The sequence below is a fragment of the Struthio camelus genome, chromosome 5 (assembly GCF_040807025.1).
Source record: "Struthio camelus isolate bStrCam1 chromosome 5, bStrCam1.hap1, whole genome shotgun sequence".
Taxonomy (NCBI): domain Eukaryota; kingdom Metazoa; phylum Chordata; class Aves; order Struthioniformes; family Struthionidae; genus Struthio; species Struthio camelus.
This window is the reverse complement of record NC_090946.1, coordinates 56,501,856-56,526,807: the sequence shown is the minus strand read 5'-3', so window position 1 is coordinate 56,526,807 and position 24,952 is coordinate 56,501,856. Positions and strand designations below refer to the sequence as shown.

General features: G+C 37.7%; 1 protein-coding gene across 28 annotated transcripts in view; it reads right to left on the bottom strand.

The window, feature by feature from the left end:
• MIPOL1 (mirror-image polydactyly 1) overlaps window positions 1-24,952 on the bottom strand; it is a 210,869-nt gene that overhangs the window by 36,862 nt on the left and 149,055 nt on the right. For all 28 annotated transcript variants that reach the window (XM_068946476.1, XM_068946486.1, XM_068946495.1 and 25 more), the window contains one exon: window positions 18,252-18,346. In XM_068946476.1, coding sequence (XP_068802577.1) covers window positions 18,252-18,346 — 95 coding nt within the window. Of the gene's footprint in view, window positions 1-18,251; window positions 18,347-24,952 lie in introns of those variants that run through there.

Here is a 24,952-nt window from a genome sequence, read left to right as displayed (position 1 = left end):
GTTCTACATTTTGTAACCTGCCTCCAGAATAATCTTTAAAATAAATTTCACTATACCAACACCTTTTTGGTTTTTTTAAAGGCACATTTTTACTTAAGTCTGCAAACTCATACTCTCTAAACTCACAACTTACCTGTTCTGTTTTCGCAAGCATAAATTTGCAGCAGTCTACTCATTTTACATGCTTCTCTGTTCCCATCTAGCTGTTCCATGCTAAATGGCTATCCACATTCACCTCCATCAACTTTGGCAGGCTCAACACCTCCTTTGCTAAATCAGTTTCCCCCCTCCCTCATCATAAAGAGCTGTGCTTTTGCAAACAGAAAGAAGGAACACCGCAACATTTCTGCAATTAAGTTCTCTATATATTTGTTGATGGCACCGAAAGAAATCCCCATACCTGAACTAATACAATAACTGGACTCACTTACGTAGAAAGCAGATACTCTTTTTCTGTCTTACAGCATTATCCCTATTTCAAAGGGTTCCAAATACTTGCTGCCTTTTAGCAGAGGAAATATTATGAACTATTTGAGATTACATTCTCACTCAAAGCAATGAATGCCACAGTCTTCTCCAGAATAAAAAGCTACTTTTCTCCTTGGAATAGTAACTTCACAGTAATTTAGAGGAAGCAGGAGAAACAGTTGGTCATTAAACGTTAAATATATTAATGGGGCACTCACAGTATATTACTTGTCTGGAAAAGGCAGTTCTGTACTTGCATTTCAGAAGGACTGCTGCAATACAATAGCTACTGTGATATATTTAGGCCTCTCCCACTTAACATGTAGCAGAATCTAATAAAGAAAACTTAAATCAATGTATTTTCCAAAAATGTATGAGTAGCACTATTCACATCTTACAGCTAGGGGAATCAAGAGGCAAAGAAAACTCATTCCAAAGAGGCCCTTCATTTTCACTCTCCGAATAGAGACCTTTAGGATTTGATATTTGGAAGTGTCAGGGACTAGTAACTCCAGATGAAAACAATGATATATCAGAATATTTAAAGCTGGAGCCCCAAATCACTTCAGCAGCATCTAAAAATCATCCACACCTCCAGACTCATGTCATTCTTGAACTCCTGTTCTCTAGAAACCTCAGACCTTAGCATATGGATGGAATATCCTGTGGCACTTTCTCATTACATGGCATTTTCAGAAACCAAGCTTCTGTAGAGCTCAGAAAAGTGACCTAAAAAAGAAGTGACACAGGCTATGTAGGATGCTGTCTTGCTCGATAAAAGGGCCTATATTCTTCCCTGGAGCAGAACAAAAGGTGACTAATACGAAGTCTCGTACCTCAGGAGATATAAGGAGAGAGATATAATTTCTGAGGAGAGAAACTAACTGCCTGCTCCCAGGTCACTGGGAATCTGTTCTTTACAGTTTCCTTTCCCAATGCTAGTTCTTAATGATCTATCAAGCCTTACAATTATGATAGTGACAAAGGCTTTGCCTGTCTCTCTCCCTTGAAGTTTTTACTCATTTAGGCAGTTAGGTCATATCCCTACATTTTACACAAGCAGCCTCAAATAGTAATAGATAAAGTAACAGTATGATTTCAGAGCACACTTAAATCAGTGGGAGAACTCCCAAGTCCAAGATGAATACATCTGTTCATAAGGAACTCCAGAAATGGTTCCATGCAGACACTAAGAGAAGGAGACACATTTGCTATGTCTTGAGCTTTTAGTGTAGACTTTTGTTCTGTGTGACCTACTCTGGCAAAAATGAGCTGAATTGTTAGCCCTGCCTTCATAAAATAAAACAGTTTACAGGAATCTCAAGAACAGTGGTTAAAAACTTATGCCTAGAGCTAGATGTTTTTCAGGGAGAATGTGACTTAGTTCGAGAGTCATTTGCCAGAGCGGAGTGGATAACAGGACTGTTTAAATGGTGGACAAAAGCTTTGGGACACACAAAAAAGATACTTTACAATGAATGGAAAAAAAAAAACCCAAACCAAAAACCATCTTGCCTAAATACTTTGGCTCAAAGAGCCCAGAGTCTGATGTATATTTATCTGAAGACAGTAACATCTTGCCTTTGTTTGTGACAAGTAAAGTTCACTTCACTGACTGTTAAAAGTGAGGCACAGAAAAACCTTCACAGGGAGACTATGGGAAAGAGAAGTGGAGTATGACATTCCCCAAGTAACTATGGTGTGCATGGGGCAAAAGCTCCAGCCGCCTGCCTCATCAAGTACTGACAAATGGAATGTGAGAACTGTTCCCAAGATGAAAGGAGACAAGCTGAACAATTCAGCTAATGGGATCACACTGAGCTAATGGGATCACTATGACTTTCTTTGCTTCTGCTGGTGTATGTCAAAACTCTGATGTTTGTTTAAAATATATTCTCTTTTAGCAAGCAACGGGCTAAATCTTGAGGGATTTTTGAGAGACTGGCAGAATAAACACATCTTCAGATTTCATGACTTGTGAGGAAAGTCTTTAGGGCAAGGATATTTTACATTCAGAAGTTTACAAATTGTGAGAGCAGTCTTTGTAACACCTGTGTCAGAAAAAGAAGAAACAGAAGGCTTGGATTTGTTAATATTGTATTAAACAGACATTTATTGCTACTGTCCTCACTTTGACACTTTGCATTTGTACAAGCCTCTAGTTGCTATCCCTACCTGGGGTAGATGAGAGAATAACACCCAGCTGTAGTGCAGCATCTAACTACACTACGGCATTTTCATATTTGGCAAGCACTGACAACACTTGGGAGTGCTGTAAATAATAATAATATTGCATTCTAGAAGATCTGGAAAACTTGCATAATAAGCCAGGATTTTGGGTACGGTATACAGAAAGTGTTCTGGAGATGTTTCTGGAGATATTTTTTAGCCATCTGATAAGGTTTTAAAAATAAAACAAAACATGTCAAAATGATCAAACTTTGCTGCCTATAGTTTCAGTGCGATTCAGTGAGTGATTGGCTTTTCCAAAGCTGCACTTGCAGGTCCCTCTCTAGCTTGCTAAATTCAAACTCAGGTGCTCAAGTTTATGCATCCAAGATTGAAAATTTTGGCCAGAGGCCGAAATTTTGACCAACAGGTCTCTTGATAACAGATTTTTTTAAAGCCTTAAATTATTGGATCAATCCTTGCCCAAATCCAATCCACAACTGCAAAATTCAAAGAAACAGCTCAGAGCAAACCAGCAGCCTGATTGGTTTTTAAAGATTTCATTTTCAAGAACTCAAGACCCTTTATTGACTAATGAAAGGTGGGTCCCCAAGCCCACAGACTGATCTTTCTTGGAACATATTTTAATTATTTTGGAGTGCTAGCAACCATCTGTCTGAAGAGCTTGGGATAGCATAAATGCACTTGAAACTGCAGTTTCCTCTGACTCCAAACCCCTTCCAAAAGTCCTGTGGAACCCGCAGATATGGCAACTCTGGGACACTATTCAAGAGCAGAGAACCCCCTGCTTATTAAACTTGGAGATATGATAAGACTGCTTTTATCATCTGGCACATCATTAGGTTTAACGACACCAGAGATGATAATAGATAAACTAAAAGGATACCATTGTCATCTCCTATCTTGTAACAGTAATATCCAGCTGTGTCTTCAATTTACTTCTACCCATTACTTCTTACTTATTACATCATTTTCAAAGAATAGGTAAATGAAATAAAGGGATTTTTTTTTCTGCTGCAAGCACCAGAAATTCTAACAAAACAAAAACACAACAAATGAATAATACAAGCACTCTTTCTTTTTTTCACTACTTTTCTACTTTGTTTTAAAGAAAGACATAGAAGACAAGCAAACAAATCCCAAATAAACTAGTGTATTCACAGTTTTGTCTAATGGCTGTCGGGCAGATACTGTTTGCAAACACTAGTCTAGTCTGGCCAGCACTGAATACAAATTTACAGTCAAAACAGAGAGATTCCTTACAATTACAGCTTTTATAATGTCAATATTTACAAAAAAATTTTACAAAATTGCCATAATTATTTCCTACTCTGACTCTTGACACAACCTGGGCATCTCAAAGTTCATTTTACCATGACCAGTGCTTTCATTCTGGTATCTAATGAATGGCGCAGACAAATCCCAATTAACCCTGCAAACTTCGAAGCAAAACTGATGCCATCACAGAATCACAGTTTGAGGTTGCAAGGGACCTCTGGAGATCATCTAGTCCAACCCCCCTGCTCAAGCTGGGTCACCTACAGCATATTACCCAGGAATGTTTCCAGATAGCTTTTGAATATCTCCAGGGAAAGAGACTCCACAATCTCTCTGGGCTACCTATTCCAGTGGTCAGTTAGCTTCACAGTACAGAAATTTCTCCTCACGTTCAGATGGAACTTCCTGTGTTTCAGTTTGTGCCCGTTGCCTCTCGTCCCATCGCTGGGCACCACTGAGAAGAGTCTGGCCCCATCCTCTTGATACTTTCCCTTCAGATACACCTTGATCAGATTCCCCCGAGCCTTCCCAACTCCCTCAGCCTTTCTTCATAGGAGAGATGCTCCAGTCCCTTAAACATCTTAGTAGCCCTTAGTCATGCAAGAATGAAATATTTAAATGATCAAATTCATGAAATTTCTCTCAAAAATTAAAGCAGCATCCTTAATGACTGAAAAGTGGCAAGAGCTGCACAAAAATATCTCAACACACAAGGGTGGATTCTGTGTGGCAGACCTTTATTTGCTCTAATTGCCAGCAACTTAAGTGGGCTCAATGCTGAGACTACAGGACTTGCAGATTTCTCTTCCTTTAGAGATCCTTTTACTCACTTAGGACACTAGCCATCAGCTGCCAAAAATAAACTTTGCCATCACCCTCTACAATATTGTATTTCTCAGCTTAGTAGCCTTCATACCAACTGCTAGCTAGCAATACCAAGAATGTGAAAGTAAGGAATAAAGCCCTTTTCGCGCCACTGGGCATGGTGGCAAAAATTCCTTTCTGATCCCTAAACAGGCAACTCAAACCTACAGCAGCCTAAAAATTAAGTTCATCTACTATAATGGCAAGGAAGTATGTTCAAGCTACTGAAACTGATGAAACACAGCCATATCCTCCTCTTTCCACCCAGCAGACCAAGATTTTTCAGGCTACGGTATGATCATATATTTTCCTTTAGTAGTTTCTACGCTCCCACCTCCCAGTGCTTATTCCTGCTCCTGTGTCACAGTTCACCACCACTGTTGTGCTACTAGTGAAAACATTTGTGGGTGGGTGTGTTCTAAGTTTTACCACTGAAATAGCCTAGGTTAAAAGAAAAAAAAAGACAAAAAAGAAAAAAAAAAGAAGAAATGGCTCGGGGAAGGGAAGAACTTCTTTAAAATCACTTTGTTGTCAAAGAAAATTCACCACTGATTATACGCTTAGTGTAACTTCCACCCTGTCCTTCTGTGGCTTTTTCTTCCAAATTCATAGCCAAACTTCTGTGCTAGTGAGATAAGATATCACACTGTTGCTTATATAGTTTCTTGGTGGGAAATCAGAAAAAAAGTAACTTGTTCTGTGCTAGTCCTCCTTTCTCACGTGACCATGTGAACTGCAGCTTATAAATGCAAAGCATTACTAATACGTTGCATTTACTCAGTATTTGGGAGGCTTAGAATTCTCCAATTCCCAGCAGGCCCATTTCTTCACTTCAAAACTGTGACTGAAGCTTCTAAGTAGGCCCCTGCCATTCCTAAAAAGGAGAGCATTCACACCAACACTGAAGGAATTATCCATACTATATGAGTAACCCATAATTAAGTTACATTGCACACAATGTTAAAAATCTTCAGCTTTCAAAACACAAACCTCTAGCATATTAGTTAGAAAAACAGCTTACTGAGAGAATGTAAAAATGGAAAAATTTGCAATAAAAGACATCAGCATGGACATCCATGTAGCAATTTAATGAAAGGTCTAACTTTAAAAAACAACTGAATAAAGAAAACACTTCATTCTCAGCTTCTCTCTTTGTAAACACAACAGGTGCCTAGTCTTGAATTCCTAGTTGCTTGCTAATGGAAGTCTTCCATCGACTCAACTGGGAGTAGGGTTAAGCTTAAAATAAGAAACATAGCGTTATGTCTATCACTGGCTGAAAATCTTTCACGTGGAAAGTCTTCTCACCAAACTAATATTTTTCCACTGGAAGATGAAAATGCCAATGAAAAAAATATGTTGGTTTCCTGTGGCAAATTTCTAAATTAAAATTTCCTTTCACCTTGATATTTCAACTTTAAAAACTATTTTGTTTCAGTTCTTCAGCTCAACACAACTGAAACAAATCACTGAAGTCAAAATGAACTTTTTTTTGCACTAAATTAACACTTTAACAGAAAAACTTGTCCTTTATGAAAAATCAACACAAAGAAATGGCACTTAAAGTTCTCCTGACAATGTTATTTTATTTCTAAAGATCATATTCATAACAAAATGAATTCCTTCAATACTATATTTACATGGCCAAGTGGATTTTTTGTTGTAGTTGTTTGTTGTAGTTTTAGATTTTCTTTTAAATTTCTTTTAAATTTTTCATGAAAAATTTGTCTTTCAAACAATTCTTATTATACACAGTGTTTTTCTGTATGTCTTTAACTTGCTGTAGAGAAGGCTTATGCTTATCTCACATCTGTTTTCCTTCCCTGGTTTTAAAGTAAGAGTACATGCATGTTCATCGTTCATAGACCCCCTAAGGTCACTACAGAAAACAGTAAAACTTCTTATTCAGTTTATACAAATAAAGCAGCTGAAGCATAGATAAGTGAGGTGATTCATCCATACTCATCCAGCATTTGAGTTGCAGAATCAGAATATTTAGCACTTGTTCACATGAGGCTCTCACCAAGTAACAGAGTCCATAATCCTGCATATGCTCCTTACAACTTTTTCTATGTGCCTTTCAAGTATTCTTATATTACAGGCAACAGGTATTAGCTCCATTGGTCTCTATGTCCTAATTTCTACCAGTATTTCTATTGGAGTAACATAGTTTGTATTAGTAATCTACTACAAATTATTGGTAGTAGTCAGTAGGCTGTTTGTAGGCAGTTCTTCTAGAGACTTTAAATTTTCCTTCCAATCATTCAATTTACAATGGAAAAAAGAACAATTCCTAGAAACCACCATGTACTTATTCCAAAAAACTTAGAACAAAATTACACTTCTTAGACAATTCAGTTCACTTAGAAACCAGGGAAGTCATAACATAAACCCACATAGAGTTAAGGAAAACATGACAGGGTTCAGTTCATGATTGTCCTAAATCAAGAACTGTTAACAGAAAGTTAGCAGAACAATATAGACAGAGTCATGAGACCATATCAGCATCCAGTGGCAATGAATTCCTTTCTGTCAAGCAAATCCCCACTCTTAGAGAAGAGCAGAAACTCATCCGGAGAGGTCTAGGATAGCAAAATTTACAAGACAATCATTCTTCTTGTTCAAATTACCTAAAAGCAGCAAATAGGAAGGAGTCATTGCTCAAGTCTGATGAAGTACAGTGTAGTCAGTTGTGGAGTGCTTCTAGCTCTAGTGCTCTTAGTATAACAAATGACTGGTTGGTCCTCAACAAACTTTGTAAGCTTGAGAAAGTGTGCTCAGATTTAATTTAACCCACCCACTAGCAGAGGCAGTAACATAATTAATACACTACAAGGTATACATTAGAACTGCACTACAGAACATGTTAAGCATGTCAGTCCACATTCTTCCCTGCTGCTTAGCGTTTCCTACGGGAAAGACATCTCTGAAGATCAAGAGCCAGAGTATGGAAACATTAGGCAGAAAGGTTTCATAAAATGTAGGACAGAAGAACTCAGGCCAGAGCTAAAAGCAACACAAGGCAGCTTGAGTTTACTGTAACATTCACCTCATTGCCTGTTACAGGAATGGCATGGGGTAACTTGTTATTCTATCAGGCAGCTGTGATCTGTGACAGTTCAGTGCTTCCTCTCCCTCTAAGTTTTTATAAATCACTAAAGCTGAATAGGAAATTATTTTTCCTTACTACAATTTTTTTCCCAGTGGGATGGGAAAATTTTCAAAATTGTATCAGGGCAAAAAGAGAAACCTTCAAAGCTATTCTTTTATTTTTGTCTCTAAACAAATGAGAGACAGAGAAAGCTCCAAGAGCAGTTTGATGAGCAGATACTCCATTAGAAGATAAAAAAAATAAAGGGTTCAGATACTGCTCTGCCATTTCATCACCTGTCATTGCCTGCCAAATAAGTGCTATACCAAACCTATGAAATATACTGGAATCTCTCTCCAACATCTCGCTTCTGTGGAAACAGTTAAATACTAATTGGAGTATGGATAAAAATCTGGTCTGCCACAATCCCAAGGAAGTTCCCTATTCACTATTTTATAAATTCAGTCTCCCTAGCAGTTATTGCCAGAAAGTGCAGCAACTGCACCAGTAGGGACAAGGCTCGATTCCAGGCTGAAGGGCATGAAGTCTGGCAGTGGAACGGAGGGATGGGGGGGGGGGTAATAAATCCAATAAAGCGTAAAATATATAAGGATAAAAATATATATGGATAACAAGGTAGGGCACTGTATTGACTGCTCATCTGCACCTGGGCTCTGAGGCATATAGCCCTCTCAGTAGCGCTAGTAAAACTTTATGCAGCTGCTTTGTCAAAGCAAAGCAGGTAACTTTTTTTTTATCCTCCTCTGCTGCCTGATCCAGTTAATGGAATAGCCCCCAAAACCGAGACTTTTATCTCCTGCAACACTAAAAGGAGCTGTGATAGGGCCAGCAAGAAGGAGCCAAAGGGAAAGAATAGAGTGGGGGCTGCCAGTGAGAAAATGCATGTGAGAAAGACCCAGCCCAGAATACTAATACTTCGCAGCACTCCGCTGGAAAGTGCCACGATAATAGAGAAACCTGAACCTGCAGATTCTAAGTCTGAGGGGACTTTCCTAATTATCAGGGTGTTGGGTCTCCTGGCCCCCAAAAGTTGACTAAAATTCTCTGAAACTTCCATGTTCCTCAGAGAAGCTGTGTTGTTAATTAATCTGATTAAAAGAAAAAAAAAATCAACTAATTCCAGTAGCCAGTTCAACAAATGAATAGGAAGAAAGCATATGTTTTACCAAAAACCCAAGGGATAAATCTTCATCTCTTGCACATCCAAATCTCCCATAGAAATCAACAAGACTTTAAATAGAGAGAATAAACTAAGAAATATCATTTGGGTGGTACCTGAGTTTTTTTAGAATAATGAAAGACAAACAGAAAACTTAGTGTTCCCTTACAGAACTATTGTTTTCTAGGTGTTGGACTGTATCAAATTGCAGTGCATTGGGTTCCTTTGCAAGAAGACATATCGCACTGTGTTCTACACGTAAGCACCTCATCTCTTCAGCAAAAAGAAAGAGAATCTCCCCTTTCTCTTGGAAGCAGTTGTGCCTGAAATTATTAGCTCAAGATTTATGTTTGATGATAGGTGTCTGAAACCTTAGGATAAAATAGGAGTTGCTGTTACAAGGACATAGAATACTTAAAACACAACTGTTCTCCTCTGACCTCCTCAAAACTGTTCTTGAAAAATAACAGTCAGTTTACAAAGACATTATACATTATCTGGTCATTTTTCTTAATGACCCTAACTAGTCACATTATTTTATGCATAAAGCAAATAATACTGAAACAACTACAGTAACTGCCAGAATAGCTGAGGGCACACAGGATGAAAAGAGCAGGAAAATGAGTCAGTGGAGACAACTGCAAATATGAGATTAAAAAACAGTAATGAAAAGGCCATTTCTTTTAAGTAAACTGCAGTGGCAGGTGTTCAAGGTATCCTGCTATTGCTTCAGACAAACGACTGGGATTACCACTCTGCACTAATGGCTGCAGCCTCACTGATCCCAGTGAAAATGGCTCTAGTTTGTTTGGACCGGGAAGCTGAGCATTAGAGCAGCCAGATCTCCTGCTATACATCCTGTGGCTAGACAGAACTGGTGTGCTTTAACTCTGCTAGCCCAGTAGTTCCACTTAGGCTCAAGTATGCCTATGACCCTGAAATAAAACTGGACAACAGTCTACCTCTGAGAAAGACTGAGAGATGGCAAAACAAAAAAGCTGAAATATTTGAGTAGGGGGTCAGTCAGAGGTTGTATTTCTACTACAGTGTCTGTAAACCACATGGAATACAACAAGAGGATGACTACTGACATGTTAGGTAGAATAATTTCTAGCTTGCAATAGCCCTTGCAACTGGAACATAAGGAACAGCATAACAGTAAGAATTATACTATTACAAATCCATGTACAGAACCCATGTAGCATAGTTGAAATGGTATCATTCTAGTATTACAATCCACAATATGGGCCATGAAACTATAAAGTGGAGGTAAATTGAACGTTTACCACTGTATTCAGAGCTTGAATAGAATACAGCCTTTCTTCCCAGGAGCGCATATATTACCCTGCAAAGCATCCTTCTCCTGTTATAGGCTGATTTAATTCTGTAATTAAAATGAAAATTGAGTTTGTCCCTGTGCTTATGTGTCTTCCATTTGAGGAAATTATTTAAAAAAAAAAAATCTTGATTCTCTTCTCTTTCAAGCCTATCAATTTCAATCTTTAAAAAAAATAAACCCTCATGTCATTTTACAAGAGACTTTGAAATAAAAATATATGGACCTCCATAAAACGAATCATTTTTTAGACTGTTTGCTCATTCCACTTAAGCCACAAATTCCACTTTAATTGAAGCATCAGGAGCTGTCTTTACGGAAATACCTTTGGAGTAAGCACATCACATAAATAGGTTAAAGAAATATACAGTTAGAAAAAAAAGTTGAAGGGGGAAAAATCATTAAAATATCAAAGAAGTTCACCTGGCAGCTTGTGTATTAAACCTCTTCAGCAGTTTCTAACTCTTAAAAGTGATACAGCTGGTTAGGGAACAACAACTCTTGTTTGCAATGCTGATGGAGAAGCCGCCCACACTAACTGATGGCGTGATTCTATTTATTCCAAGTCATAGTACTTATTACTACAAGGGTTCTCACTGAAATTATTCCTCTCCTTTATTACTGAAAACTGTCACATAATTGTTAAGACAGGTTAACCTTTCTGGCATGCTGGCTGTAATTTACAGATTCCAAGTACTCTGCAATATGCATCTCCTGGGACTCTGACATGCAACTGCCCTTAAAACTCCATCTCTCCATGCTGCTAACAGCTACGGTTTCTTCAGATCTTTACTGCATCCCAATGTCAGGAAAATAAAAAGAATTCTAAATTAAATTTCTTTTTAACTTTGCAAGTTCTTTCAAATGTCTGCTTGTTAGGAAATTTGCTACAATAAATATAAGTTTCTCCTTACTGTGACTTCCAGTTTGTAACTATTTCTGCATCTTATACATTTCAAAAGCAAACTAGAATAAGCGTTGGATCAAGATTTTTTGCCAAAAATTTTCACTCTACCCCCTCCTCCATGAACTTAGCAAATACATGGCTTTTAAAATACTCGATCAAATCATAAAGGAACCTCTTAAATTACGATCAAAATAACTATTCATACACACTAAAAGCCTCCCTAAATTTTACTTTAGGGCCCTAATTAACTCATATAGCTGGACATAAGAATTCTCAGCCTGAGCAGCTTCATTCAAAGGTGTGTGAACTAACACAAATGTATATATATAATCTTATACAGCTGTAGGGCAAACATTAGTGATAATGAATCACTACGTTCGACCCCAACTGGAAACTTTACAAAAATATAGCTTTAAGTAGGGGTAGTCCTCTGTTTTTATTTTGTTCTCTGATCGATATATATTCGGGATAGGGAACTGATATCTGGCATTTTAGCGGTGTACCTTTTGCTGTACTAGTTAAAATCTGGCCAAATTATTTGCCTGTGAGAACTCTTGGTGCCAGAGCTTTTCAATGAAATATTGTAGGCAATTTTTAAACCTAGAAAAAAAAAATATATACGCTTCCCTATATAGACCTGTATTTCCCATATACAGCTGAACTGTTCTGGCTAATACTTGAAAAATAATCAGCATTCAACACCATGTGAGCATTTTAACTTGTAGCAGAAGTACATTTTTGAAGCAAATCCCCTATCATCCCCACTTACTGCACCTTATTTTGCATCACTAAATGATTTTGGAGAGCATGAATTGGATTCATTTCGGATGAAACTAAGTCAGACTATGTGTTACAGGAGCAGTCCAATTTCTAGCAGGACCAGACTAGAGCTCGCCTTCATTTTGAGGGTTGCACTTCAACTAGTGCAGACATCAGGTTCTCAGCACTTACTGTTTCACTCTACAGATCTATTCCTATTGTGACACATTATTTGCTCATGTAGATATGGCCACAGTAAAATAGAATGGACAGTATCAGCTGTTAATGAATTTGGCCATACTTAAGGCCCCTGAGAAGAGGGTCTTATAATGAAATTTTTATGGAAGAGATCTTAAATTTGCCATACTTTTCCACAGGCTTTATCATCTTCACCTATTTTAATAAGTAATTCTAGTACCAGCAGAGCATTTAAGATAAAAGATCTCTCATGCTCATTCTAAAGAACTCAAAAAATCCAGCAGCAGATTCTTCATTCCTCTCCTCCCAGATCACGTAGATTGGGATGTTCACTCCCAACGTTTTTCTCCCTGTTCGATACTAAGATCATTACAAAGTATATATTGAAAAGTTGTTCTTTATGATCACTGGAAAAAGTAAGAAAAAATTGACTGAATGGTGATGTAGTGAGACTACTAAGAAGAACTTTAAGACCTAAGAACTGGAAAGAGCTACCTGTAGAGACAGGTATCAGATATCCTTCAGTGGCCGGTTTGAAAAGAGGCTAGATGTTCAAGCTACATTCAATTCTCTTTTACCAAAAGGAAATAGATGAACTGACCTCTAAAGGTCCCTTGAAGACCTGCTATGATTTGCTGGGCCTTCAATGGTTCCGAGAAGGTCAAGAAACTAGAGCCTGGGTCTAGGGACTTGTTTGATGTTCTTTACCCTGGTAGACTAAGGGAGCTGAAAACATGATTAACGATGTAATCATTGATCCTTTTGCGGTTAACTTTACACCCAGGGGAGAGCCAGACCAACCATTCAGTACACCTTATTTGTAAAGCAGAGAACTTATCTTGCTTTCTACAGTGCAGTTGGAAGGAGACCTAATTAAGCACCTCCCTACTACTCATGCACAAGGAAGGGTCAGGATCCAGCCTAGAAAAAACTTAAAAATTTCAGTGAATTATTCAGCTATCTTTTAATGTAGTTCAATTCTGAAGCCTTCACGTTTATTCATATACTAGTGGAAGGCAGAAAGTGGGATGGGAAGACCTAAAACAATTCTGTACAGAGAGAGATAAAACCTTGTTTTACTTATATTATTGAAAAAGAAAGAAACTGGTGATAAAAATGCACAGACCATGTAACTGAATAATATGCAAATTAAAAACTTACGGTGATATTCAAACAGAGCCAGATGAGAGAGTGGCAGCAGGATTAAAACTGACACATACTTCCGAACTGATTATTCCGATATAGCCTTCTTCAGTCCATGAGGTTCTAGGATTTACATTAAGACTTAGCTTAAAGAGTACAACTGTGAAACAATTGCCGCAGTAAGCTAGGACCTCTATACTTTTTCTGCTATGCAAATTTTGGTTTCAGATATGCATTTTCAGGTTACACTCCAGCAAATGCAACTTTCTTTTTGAGACATGAAACAATACAAAAAGACAGAAGCAGAGTACTTGCCTAACTTCATTCTGAGCCAGCTTCCTCCCTGTTCTCTACCTGAATTAGATCCCTCCTCCTTTTCTTTTTCCCTTCTTTTTACTTTTCCTTTCAAAGAAGGCTGGAATTGTTCTGAGATGCCCTCTCTTCAGAAAGCCAAATTCAGATGGAAATAAATGTTCCATCTTTTTTTTCCCCAAAACTTATTTAATTTCGCTTTGGGTCTTGCAGGCCATGCCTCTATCTTCCACAAAACTCCTGTTCCATGTAGGAGCCACATCTGTGAAGAAGTACAGTTTGCAACACTGGCTTTTTTCATAGTTAGAGAAAAAACTAATGGCTTCAAACACCAGCAGCTACCTGATCACAGAATCGTAGAATAATTCAAGCTGAAAGTGACCTCAGGGGGTCTCTAGTCCAACCTCACGCTCAAAGCAAGATCAACTATGAGATCACACCACATCACTCAGGGCATTATCAAGTTAGATCTTGAAAACTTCAAAGGATGCAGGCTGCACAGCCCATTTGGGGAACCTGTTCCAATGCTTTACTGTTCTTGTGGTTTCCTTATATCAGGTCTGAATCCCTGTTCCTTCAATTCATGACTGTTATCTCTCGCCCTTCTGCCACACATCACTGTGAAGACCCTGCATCTCTCCTTCTTGATAACCTCCTTACAAACACTGGCAGGCCTCCCTGAAGCTACCTCTTTCTTTTCCAAGCTGAACAAGCACAGTTCACTCAGCATCTCCTCACAGGGCAAGCACTGCAGCCCCTGACGATGTTGGCAGCTCTCTGCCAAGCTTGCTCCAGTTTATTGATGTCTTACTTGTACTGGGGGTCCCCAAATAGGATACAGTATTCTAGATACAAGGAATCTCCCTCCTAGAGGAAAAAACAAGATTGTTTTTTTCTGAAGGTCTCCACTTGCTCCCTACTTTGAACATACTTTTGTGCACATACAGGTGCATCTTCACAGATACAGATATTCCGGATTTTATCTCTTTCCTGACTGATTTTGTTCTAATAAAATAATATTCAGCCTTTTCTTGTTTTACTAATGTTAGTTAGAGAAAAATCCTGTAAAAATACTCATTCTGATGTTACTATGTGCATACGTATGCATTCAAAAATAGCTAATCCATGTGTACAGTCATTATATTTATGCCAAAATCCTAAAATGGTGGTTGTGCATGAAGGCACGCCTTTAGGGTTTTCTTATACACTTTAACATCAGCCTCTAGAATTGTTTTTTTCTTAAATTTCTTCCTCCCAAGTTAAAAGATGATGTGTAAATCTTAGTTAGAACTAGGAAACAAACAGAAAAGGATGATAAAATTTCTTTATTAAGGATGAAAACCTAAGAGCAGAAGCAGGAGAAGGCACCAAATGGAGTAAAAATTCCCAAGCTGCTGACATACTGGGAAAGGTACCACAGAGATGACAGTGGGAGAAACTGGAAAAGGGAAGAGAGAACAGTGGATAAAGGAAGTGTGTACTCTCAGTATTAAGATGTCCCACTGCATCTGTACAGTTCAGATAAGGACTGGAACATGTGGAGGTGGATGAGGACTGGAACATGTGGAGGTGGACTGGGGAACTCTGAAGTCCAAAAGAGAAGCAACTCCAGGGTAAGGCAGTCTTGAGAAGTAACTCTTCCAGTTAACTCACCTGGGTCAAAGTTTCACCCAGCCTTTTTAAAATCCCCAAATAGGCTGTTTGAAGACCTCTTTCAGTACTTACTCTAGGTTACCACTGTGTGGCAAGTAGTAAAATAAAAACTAAACACTCCTTAAATAGCCTGCACATACAAAATAGAGATTCATTTAGAGTCGCTCATTTAGAATGCCCTGAGGAACGTGCTCTCTGCTTTGCCATTCGTGATTATCGTGGTCATCCCACATTTGGTTTGATATGGTCCCCTAGGCTTTATGCACACGTGCCATATATTCCTTTCTTCATCTATCTTCATCTGTCTTCAGTGTGTGTTCAAAGGTATGTTACCCTATCAGACTATTGGATGACAGAGGCGGCTGATGTTCATGCAACATATGCCAAACTACAACTGAAATGTTAATATGTTCATAAGAATCCTCACAATAATGCAATTAATTTCTAACCCAGGCTAATGATAGGCATGAGACCTCAAATATGACAAGGAAACTAGAAAGCAATGAATAGGAAGGTCCCAGGAGACAAATTTTAAAATATTTCTGTTGGGGTACAGTCTAGAAAAGAAGAAAAGACACATCTCACATCACAAGTATTAACTTGTGCTCCTCATGTGAACAGAATACATGCTAGAAACTTACCAAATACTACATGGTGCACTGAGAAAATTAGTTACAATCACTAGCAAAAAAAATAGGGAACCTAATACACACTGTCATTGTTATATGGAAAACTAAATGATGTTCTGCTGGCAGAAAACAACACGCTATGTTTAGAGAGCACTTTTAGCTTGTATCCATTCTTAATAACTGGAAATATAAGGAAGCACTGCAAATCAAGAGAGACCTTGAGCACACCTTTATTAGAGGACATTATTATTAAGCTGGCTGAAACCTGGAATGTAGCATTACTTGATTGTGACCACTTCCCCTCAAAAAAAAAAAAAAGAAATAAAACCATATTCACAACATACCTCTGACCCCTCTAGACTTTAAAGTTTCTTCCTCAGAAAACATGACTAATTAACCAGGTAAGGTGAGTAGATTTACTCTCCAGTAAGAACCAGAGATTAAAATGCAGTCATTTTCAACTTACTTTTCAAAACAAATATATGTGTCCTGCCATCCCTCTTTTTACTTCTGCAAAAGTTTTAGACTAATCTAAAGCTGTCTTCTAGTTCTTCTTGATGACATATACATATATGGGTCTGCTTTAAAGTACATTAAAAAAACATCCTCTCAGGTCAGTGAAGTACAATACAAAATCTTTCATTTCTGATGCTAAGAATTTTTATATAACTTGTATAACTTAGGAGTGATGCAAAGATTGTTGCCCCAAGGGGTATTCAGATATATATTTACACACCTAAGGAGTACATCTTGCAAAATACAATTATCAAACTTGCAATGAAATTTTGCCTGTTCAAAGTAATGGCCATAACTTAATAACATGGTACATTCTAAAAGTGATTCTTGCAAGTCTTTAATATTAACACTACCAAAATTTAAAGCATTTGCATAAATAAACTGTCTGCTATATACTGTAGCATTTGCCAAATTTGATGGTAGAGCAAGCTTGACATATTATCTTAACAACACGGCTGCAAGAAAAGTCAGTGAGAAACATTCTGCAATGTGCAGGCACCAACACACATAAACTATTAATTTCTGAAATACCACTATAAAAATTGCATTTCTGTTTTTAAACTATCCAAAAAATCCCATTTAAGTGAGTAATAAGGGCACGATAATAAATTTTTTTTAGCTTGGCAAATCATACTATAACATATGTGTAGCCTAAAAGCTGACCAAATTAATTAAAAGCGATGATCACAAATTGCTTGGGGTTTCTATTGACTATTAACAGGCTTTAAATAAATGCCTATGGAATTTAGGAACAAAAGTTGTTTTTGAAACTTCCCTCCAAGTTTTTAATAAACTTAATGAGAAAGGGAAGCTCTAAAAACCTCTAGAAACCTCAGTATTTTTCACTTGCAAATGCTGAAACACTGAAAACATACACGGTTCTGCTGTTGCAAGTGTTTTTTTGGTTATGACTAACTAATTCCCTTTATTTCCAATGAACACAATATTCACACTGCATTTTTTATTTACCTCTGCAGCCCACATCCCTCATCACAGACATTCAGCCCTCAGATTCACAATTTTCTGCTGTGTTGATGCCAGTTCTCCTGCCTCAAACCTGCTGGCAGCTCTGTATACCCCCGCATACAGGAGGTCAGGATGAAATGAGAGCTGTAACCCAACATCACTCCATAAAACAACCTAACTCCTTCACTGGACCACACAGAGCTTTTCCTCAGTGATCCATGGAAATGTTCAGTATAGCCCACCAAAATTAATGAGAGAATGGCTACTGCTCTCATTCTTTTTATTGCTAAAAAATGTAAGTAATTAAAATATATATATTATGCTGGGGGTTAGAAAGGAAAGTTGTTTTCTAAAATTACAGATTTTATTATTTTAAAATATAGGTTGATAAAGCTAAGCATGTGCAAACAGCCAGGGAAGAAATAACCACTTATGCCATCTGGTCCTTTCATCCTCATGCTTTTAAGTGAATGCATTGCTATGACATAGCTTTTTCTTTTTTTATGAGAATTAACTGATAGCAACTTTCTCTTTCCCTTAAAGGAAACTAATAGAATATTTAGGCCATGTGAAAAGGACTTGTATTTCAAAGAGACGGTTGGTGAGCAGTAAAGCAGAAGTGCAGGCCTTGATTCATTAACATAGTCACATTTCCAACAAATACCTGTTTGATAAGGCCATTTCCTCACTTACAGTCATGAAACAGTGCAGAAAATTTTCCCCATGAGTCACTGATTTGTATTTAGTATTAATTATTTTACCTGTAATAAATACGCAGTGTCTGGATTTCTTCTTCTAGTTTTTTGCATTGTTGAAGAACAGCTTCTTTTTCTTGTTGCAAGGTTATCAATTCTGCCTGCAATATGATAAGACAATGATTGTCAGATCATCTGTATTGCTTTGAAAACATTGTAACAATCTTTGTGTTCCTTTCAGCCCTTCAGTAGTGTAATACTGTTTTGCAACACTGCCTATTCAACTCTTCTGAAAAAACCCTTTCTTGTTATAGTATTGTAACTGTATTTTTTTTCTCCAGCAGGATAATGCTTTGTACAGTTTCCCTCACATGTACAGTAAACTTTTTGAATGGCAAAGGCTAGATAATTTCTTCAGTTTAGCCAAGTGTTGGTCAACAAATATATTTCATATTTATTTAATTATCCAAGTGCAACCTGTTGACCAACATACTCTAGAGAGCTAAGCAAGGCACTGAGCCACAAACTGCTGAGCTGGAGCTCTTCATCTGCATGTGGCTCTCATACTGTTCGTGTGCAGCTCCTGTCCTGGAGCTACATGATATTACCAGCAGCTCAGCTGCACTGCCTGAGGGCTGCTGGTTAACTCACATCTTGAGTTGTCGTAGGAAATGAGCCAGCAGGGGCTGCTAAGACAGGTGTCACTGGATTGTTCTGGGATTTGGGTGAGTTCTCATCCTGGATCTGCCTTATAATGGTGTGAGGGAATCCCTGATAAACTGTTACCATCTCCCACCTGTGAACCATCCCGGATGTTCTCCCTCCTTTTGTTTATTCACAGCATGCTGTGAATGGCTTGTGACTCATAACCATTATGGAAATTGCTGTATGTGGCTTGTAAGACCAGGAAGGTAGCCAGCCCTGACATGGCGTTATGGTTAAGGAGGAAGTAGAAATAAGTACTCATGTATATTTAATATGGCTCTATAGCTTGATCACCATTACTTTTAAAATGTCCAATTTCAATAGCACTGCAGGACTCCACTGAGGGCCCTGGTACCATCTTAATTATTTTATAACCAGAAGATGATTAATTGTTGTAACAACAAATAAGACTGGTCTTGCAGAGCAATTCTCTAACACATAAGCCTGAGCATTGGACTGGTTTCCATATCATTCCAATGTTTTTAATTTATGGTGTAAGTTATTAAAGTTACAAGTTGTAGAGCCTCAAACCAAGAGCTACATGCACGAGAAATGCTGACTGTGAATTCTGCTAACTCTTCAGGACAGTGCTGCAGAAAAAGTTTCTTGGTAAATTAAGGGCTTGTTATATGAGCTGGGAATACATGAAGTGAAAGGCATAGAGCTCAGCTCCTAGCTCTGCCAGACTCACTATATAATCATGAACAACTCACTCTCTGTGCCTCAAAATCTCTCATCTAAAATGAGGCTTAACACTTGCTTTTGTTTCCTGTTTGTCTATTCCTGTTTGTCTTCCAGACAGGTGTTTCACTGTTTTTTGTCAACTCCCAGTCATCTATGAGCAATTTATCCTGCTGGTTGCTCAGTCATGTCCTGGTCTGCACTGTACTGCTCAGTGTGTCATGTTGCACGCTGGGTTTTGCATTATTGGAGTACAAGACCCACCACTGTAACTGCTCCTCTAACACATTTATAAGATTTTTTAACAGTAATTTCCTCTGAGAATAAAAACAATCGTACTATTTTGAGCTTTAAAAGTAAAAAGTGTTAATGTTTAACCTCCAAGTGACAGTGGTTTAGACCTTCTAAAACTGAAAACAATATACTGGAAGCTGGAAAGCCCTAACTCCTGCCAGTAAGAGGTTAAAATCCTCTGCAGGTGAGCCACTCGCTTGGTGCTGCTTACTGCCTTGCAAGCAGAACTCACAGAACACAAGAATGTTAGCCAAACCAAGCCATTTTCTATAATTATACTGTACTGTAGGTGAAACAACATTCTTAAAAATTGGAAAAACATGCTTGAATCAAAGTAGGTGGTTTGTTCTAGAGGCCAATAATTAACATCCTTGCCAATTTTCAGTGTACTGTGAAGTGTGATTGAAATGGTAGACTGGAAGGAAATGTTTGCAGCAGACACACCTACTCACAGAGAGATTAACGGCTAGTCTCTTTGGAGAACTATCATAAAAAAATACAACTAATGTTCCACTTGCTTTTCAGGACAAAAGTCATGAAAGAGTGTGAGACTCTTATTTATGCTAGCTTTTGGTAAGGAAAACTGCACTGATTTGACTGGGTTTGCATCTGATTTACCAGTAAAAATGACAGCAGGATCAGGTGCTTTGGATTAAAATGCAAAACAAAACAAAAAGCTACAAAAACCCAAGAGAATAAAAGTGAAACATTTGTTAACCTCCTGAGTAGCTGCAGGTAATGGCGAGCTGTGTGAGACCAAGAAAAATTCCAGCATAGGAATATATGCGCACAGTATGCCACCATACCACAGAAGGACCCATCACACAGGGGCCTGAACACTGAAGAGTGCAAATATGACGCAAATACCCTCACAAATGAAAGATGCCCTCCTTTACTAGAAGGAAAGTAGAACTTTGTCCATCATCAAGTTAAACTGCTAAATAAAATAACAGGGTCTGTACTATTATAAAATAGATGGAAGACTCCTATAACATATACTGAAATCCATCCATGGTGCCTACGGCAATAATCCTAAATGAGCTCACCTCTAGTAATAGCAATAGCTGTTCGGGAACTTTTTGACAAAATATTTCTTTAGAAACTGTCAGCATGTGGAAATCAGAACTTTTCACAAAAATGCATCAGGTTTGATTTAATTTTTCTGGAGAGCAGGGGAAAGAAAGAGCAGCAATAAGAAAAAGAATTACACTCAGGTTGCTTTGGTGGAGGTTTTCTCTAAAACAGACAATTCAGTGGTGAGTCTATCCTTTGGGATATAGGTCACCATCGATGAAGTTTCTGTTTAACCTTGAAAGGGTAGTCTGTCATTGCAACGTGGTGGTCTCTTCCTCACAATTTTGTTTTGACCGCAAGTTCCAATGCTCTCACATTTGTTTTTATGTGGATGGATGTCTCCCTCCCCCCGACCCCCAAATTTCTTGCAAAAGAGAATTCTTGTTTCTACACTTCTCCCAAGAAACCCTATGAGAGTTTGCATTGCAGCACAGTTACTTGTAGAAAATCTGAATTTTCTAATTACAGCTAATCGCTAATTGCTACATATCAAAGTTAAAATAGCCAGATTTTGAATAAGAAATCTTATTACTGATCCTTTTGCTGTTATTTTTATTTCAAAATATTTAAACAAACAATGCTATGTGTTTAATAGTCCCACGGGTTGGAAAAATACAAGACTTAAGAAAAACAGAGGGTAAAATTGGCATTTATCCTTTCCTAATTACTCCAGGGTCAAATATGAATACCTGCACCTCTAATTAAATCCAAAGAGGTACGAACACACAGCCCCCTATCCTGGCAGACTCGCCACAGGTAAGAGATGATTTTTATAATGCTTTTAAATAGCCAACAGAGGGAAAAATATTGAATGAATTAGAATAATAAAGCTTAATAGCTTTATTCTCTTATTGAAATTTTTTTTTTCCAAATGCATATACATTTATAGAGATCACATACATTTCCACCTATTCTTTCCTTAGGTTGGCTAAAAAACTACAAACTTTTCTGTTACCTCTCGATAAGTAGGCACACCGTTCTCCTGATCAATCCAGAAATCTCTCTGACTGGTGCTCTGGTAGCAATATCTCCTTACGTCCAGTGGAAACATCTTATCTGATACATTTGTGCATCTCTTCTACCCACAGTCACCTTCTGTTGTCTGTCTATTCTCCTGTCCACTGATACTATCCAGCTCACAGCAGTTGTTCTTATTCATCCTTAAATGTGTGACCTTGTATTTGGTATCACTGAATTTCACCCCACTGCTTTTATTTTTCCAATACTTCATGTCATTCCAACCTTTCTGCAAGATACCTTGAACTGAATTTCTATTGCCAATATCTCCCAGCTCTGTGTCATCAGTCAATTTCATTTGTACACTGTTGCTCCATTTGTACTCTTCATGCCAAGGTTCTCAATGAGAACATTAAAGAAAAATGGTCCAACACCAACTGGTGAGAAATTGGAGAGAAATTCCACTAACAAAATCCTTGGACCTTAACGCTTCTTCTTTCCAACATGTTTATTGTTGCCTCCCTGCTAATTCCTTACTTGTCTTTGACTAATCCCTCATCCTCTTTGAGGGTACGTGATATTCTGCAGACAGACATGAGCTCAACCCACCCACCTTTCCAAATGACAGATGCTAGGTGAACACAGTTAACAGTAAGCAGCATTTCCTAGATCAAGCTTGTTATCTGCTTGTAAAATAATAACATATGCACACTCTATTATAATTAATTCTTTTTCATGTAGCACCAAATCAGAAGCTTTATTTATGTGACATCTTACATATAACTAGTTTCCTTGTCTAAAAAAACAGTTATCATATCAAAGAAGAATTCTTGCATCATCTTGCTTGGCTGCAAATTGTAGTTCACCCCACTGTCGATGGGTCCAGGCTTTAAATATATTTTCTTTCTGGATTTACTTCAAAGCCTCACAGTAAAGACTAACTGGTCTACAATTAGCAAGATTACATTTTTTGCCTTCCTAAACATAGGTGTGGCCTCTGCTAACTCCCTGTCGGGCTACACCATTCACAACTTCATAGGGTTTATTAGAGAGCTTCACTATTATTCTTGCAATTTCAGATACCAGTTCTTTCAAAATCTTGGGATGGAGACTATCAAGTGTCCCAGTTTGAGCATAATAACCTACTGAACAGCTGTGATGTATTCAGTTTCCATACCTGCACTTTTCTTGACTCCTGTCCTCATAGTTGGCATCACCATTATTACCCAATGCTGAGAAGAAAAAAAAAACCCACAGAGTTTCAGACCTAATCCAGATTATCCTTGATCTCTACACCATTCTCAGAATAGTGGCACATTTCCTCTTTCCTTGTTCTCATTTCAGTTGTTACACTATTGTTTGTTTTAATTTCCTTTCCAAGGGCAACTTATCTTGAATTCTGACAATTTTCATTTGTCCATGTATTTTCTGTTTTCTAAAATGTAACTTTCTTGGTTAATAAGTACTTTTCCCATAGAAGATCATTTCATTCTTTTGCAGATTATAATTCACCTAGTCAAAACTGACACTCTGACATTCTCCCCAGTTTATTTAAGGGTACTTGTTAACGTGTGGGTATTCCTTAACTCAGTAACGGCTGCTCCTACCAGCTTTCTTTCCACTGATCTAGGATATTCCTATGGATTAGATGGAGGCTGGATAAGAAGTGCAGAGAGTCTCAAAGGTCATTTCTGCAATTTATGGACTGAATGGCTTACACATGGTAAATCTGCAGGATGGGGAAAGATGGCAATAAAATATCTTTCCACTCCTTCAGTCCTGTGTTATCTGGAGACTGAAATGGAATCTAGCTTCAAACGGCCAGCTAAGAATTGCCTCGTATTAGGGATATGTTTCTGACAATATTAGTATGCTAGCTTGATAGTAAGAGGCCAAATGTCTTGGAGCAGCAGGAGATTGGGAGGAGGAGCAAATCTTTTTCAGTCTGAATTAGAATGAAACCAAGAATTCTAAAAAAAAATGCTGAAAAATTTGTTTTAAAATGATCTAAAAATATTTTTTATTTTACACTTTTTAGTGCCTTCACATTCTATGTATCATGTCAATAACCTCAGTACACACTGCATGATAAATTAGGTCGTGTTGTGGAACGTTATGACATACAACTTGCACCTTTCTGTTATTTTTATATTAGCAGCTGCTGCTTATTACAGATTACAACACCTCATCTTATTTTCTAGATCAAAGTGTCAACATATCAAATTGTTCCTCAACAAGAGAAGCAGGTGACACTTTGATCTAGAAAAGAAGATAACTACTTGTCATACTAATTAGAGGATCAGAGGTTTTCAGTATCAAGAAAAAGACTCCAGTTAACACAATGGCACTGAAAATGCCTAGTTCTCTAATAACATGCCAAGTTATCACCTTGTTTTTTTAAATCAAAGTGTTAACGTGTCAAACTTCATTACAATACAAACGGGACAGTTTGACCTAGGAAATTAGATAAGATGCTTCAATCTGTGTTCAAGTAGCAGCTGCCCCTGACGATTTGAAAATATAAAGTAAAAGTGTGCTATAATAAATGTCATAAATTATTGACACATCACTAAATATATAACAAACAGTAATAAATCCAAACTTAAAAAGTAAAATTAAGACTTCATTTTGAAATGCAGTTTCAAATTTTTGAAAAATAACACTTTTGAGAAATAATCTTGAGATGAAAATGTTTGGAATGTTAACTGAAATCATTAGAAAATCATGAAATGTTTGGTTTCTCAACACATCATTTTCTAACGGAAATAGTTTTGACTAAAACTATTTTAACTTTCAGTAAAACAAGCAACTGTATTTCTGAGTCCTGATGGATCTGTGCTGCTGTGGAGGATCAATACCACTAGAAAACTACTCAAAAGAACCAGAGTTTTTTCTCTGTGTGAATTTCAGGGTAACAGTGGTGGTGGCGGGAACTATAACAGCCTTTAAGCTGCAGCTTCCCCCAACAGACTGCCACAACATACCCTGGTTGACATTCCCTGTCATGAAGGAATGAGATCTCAACAGCAAACAGGACCTTTATGAGTTTCTATTTG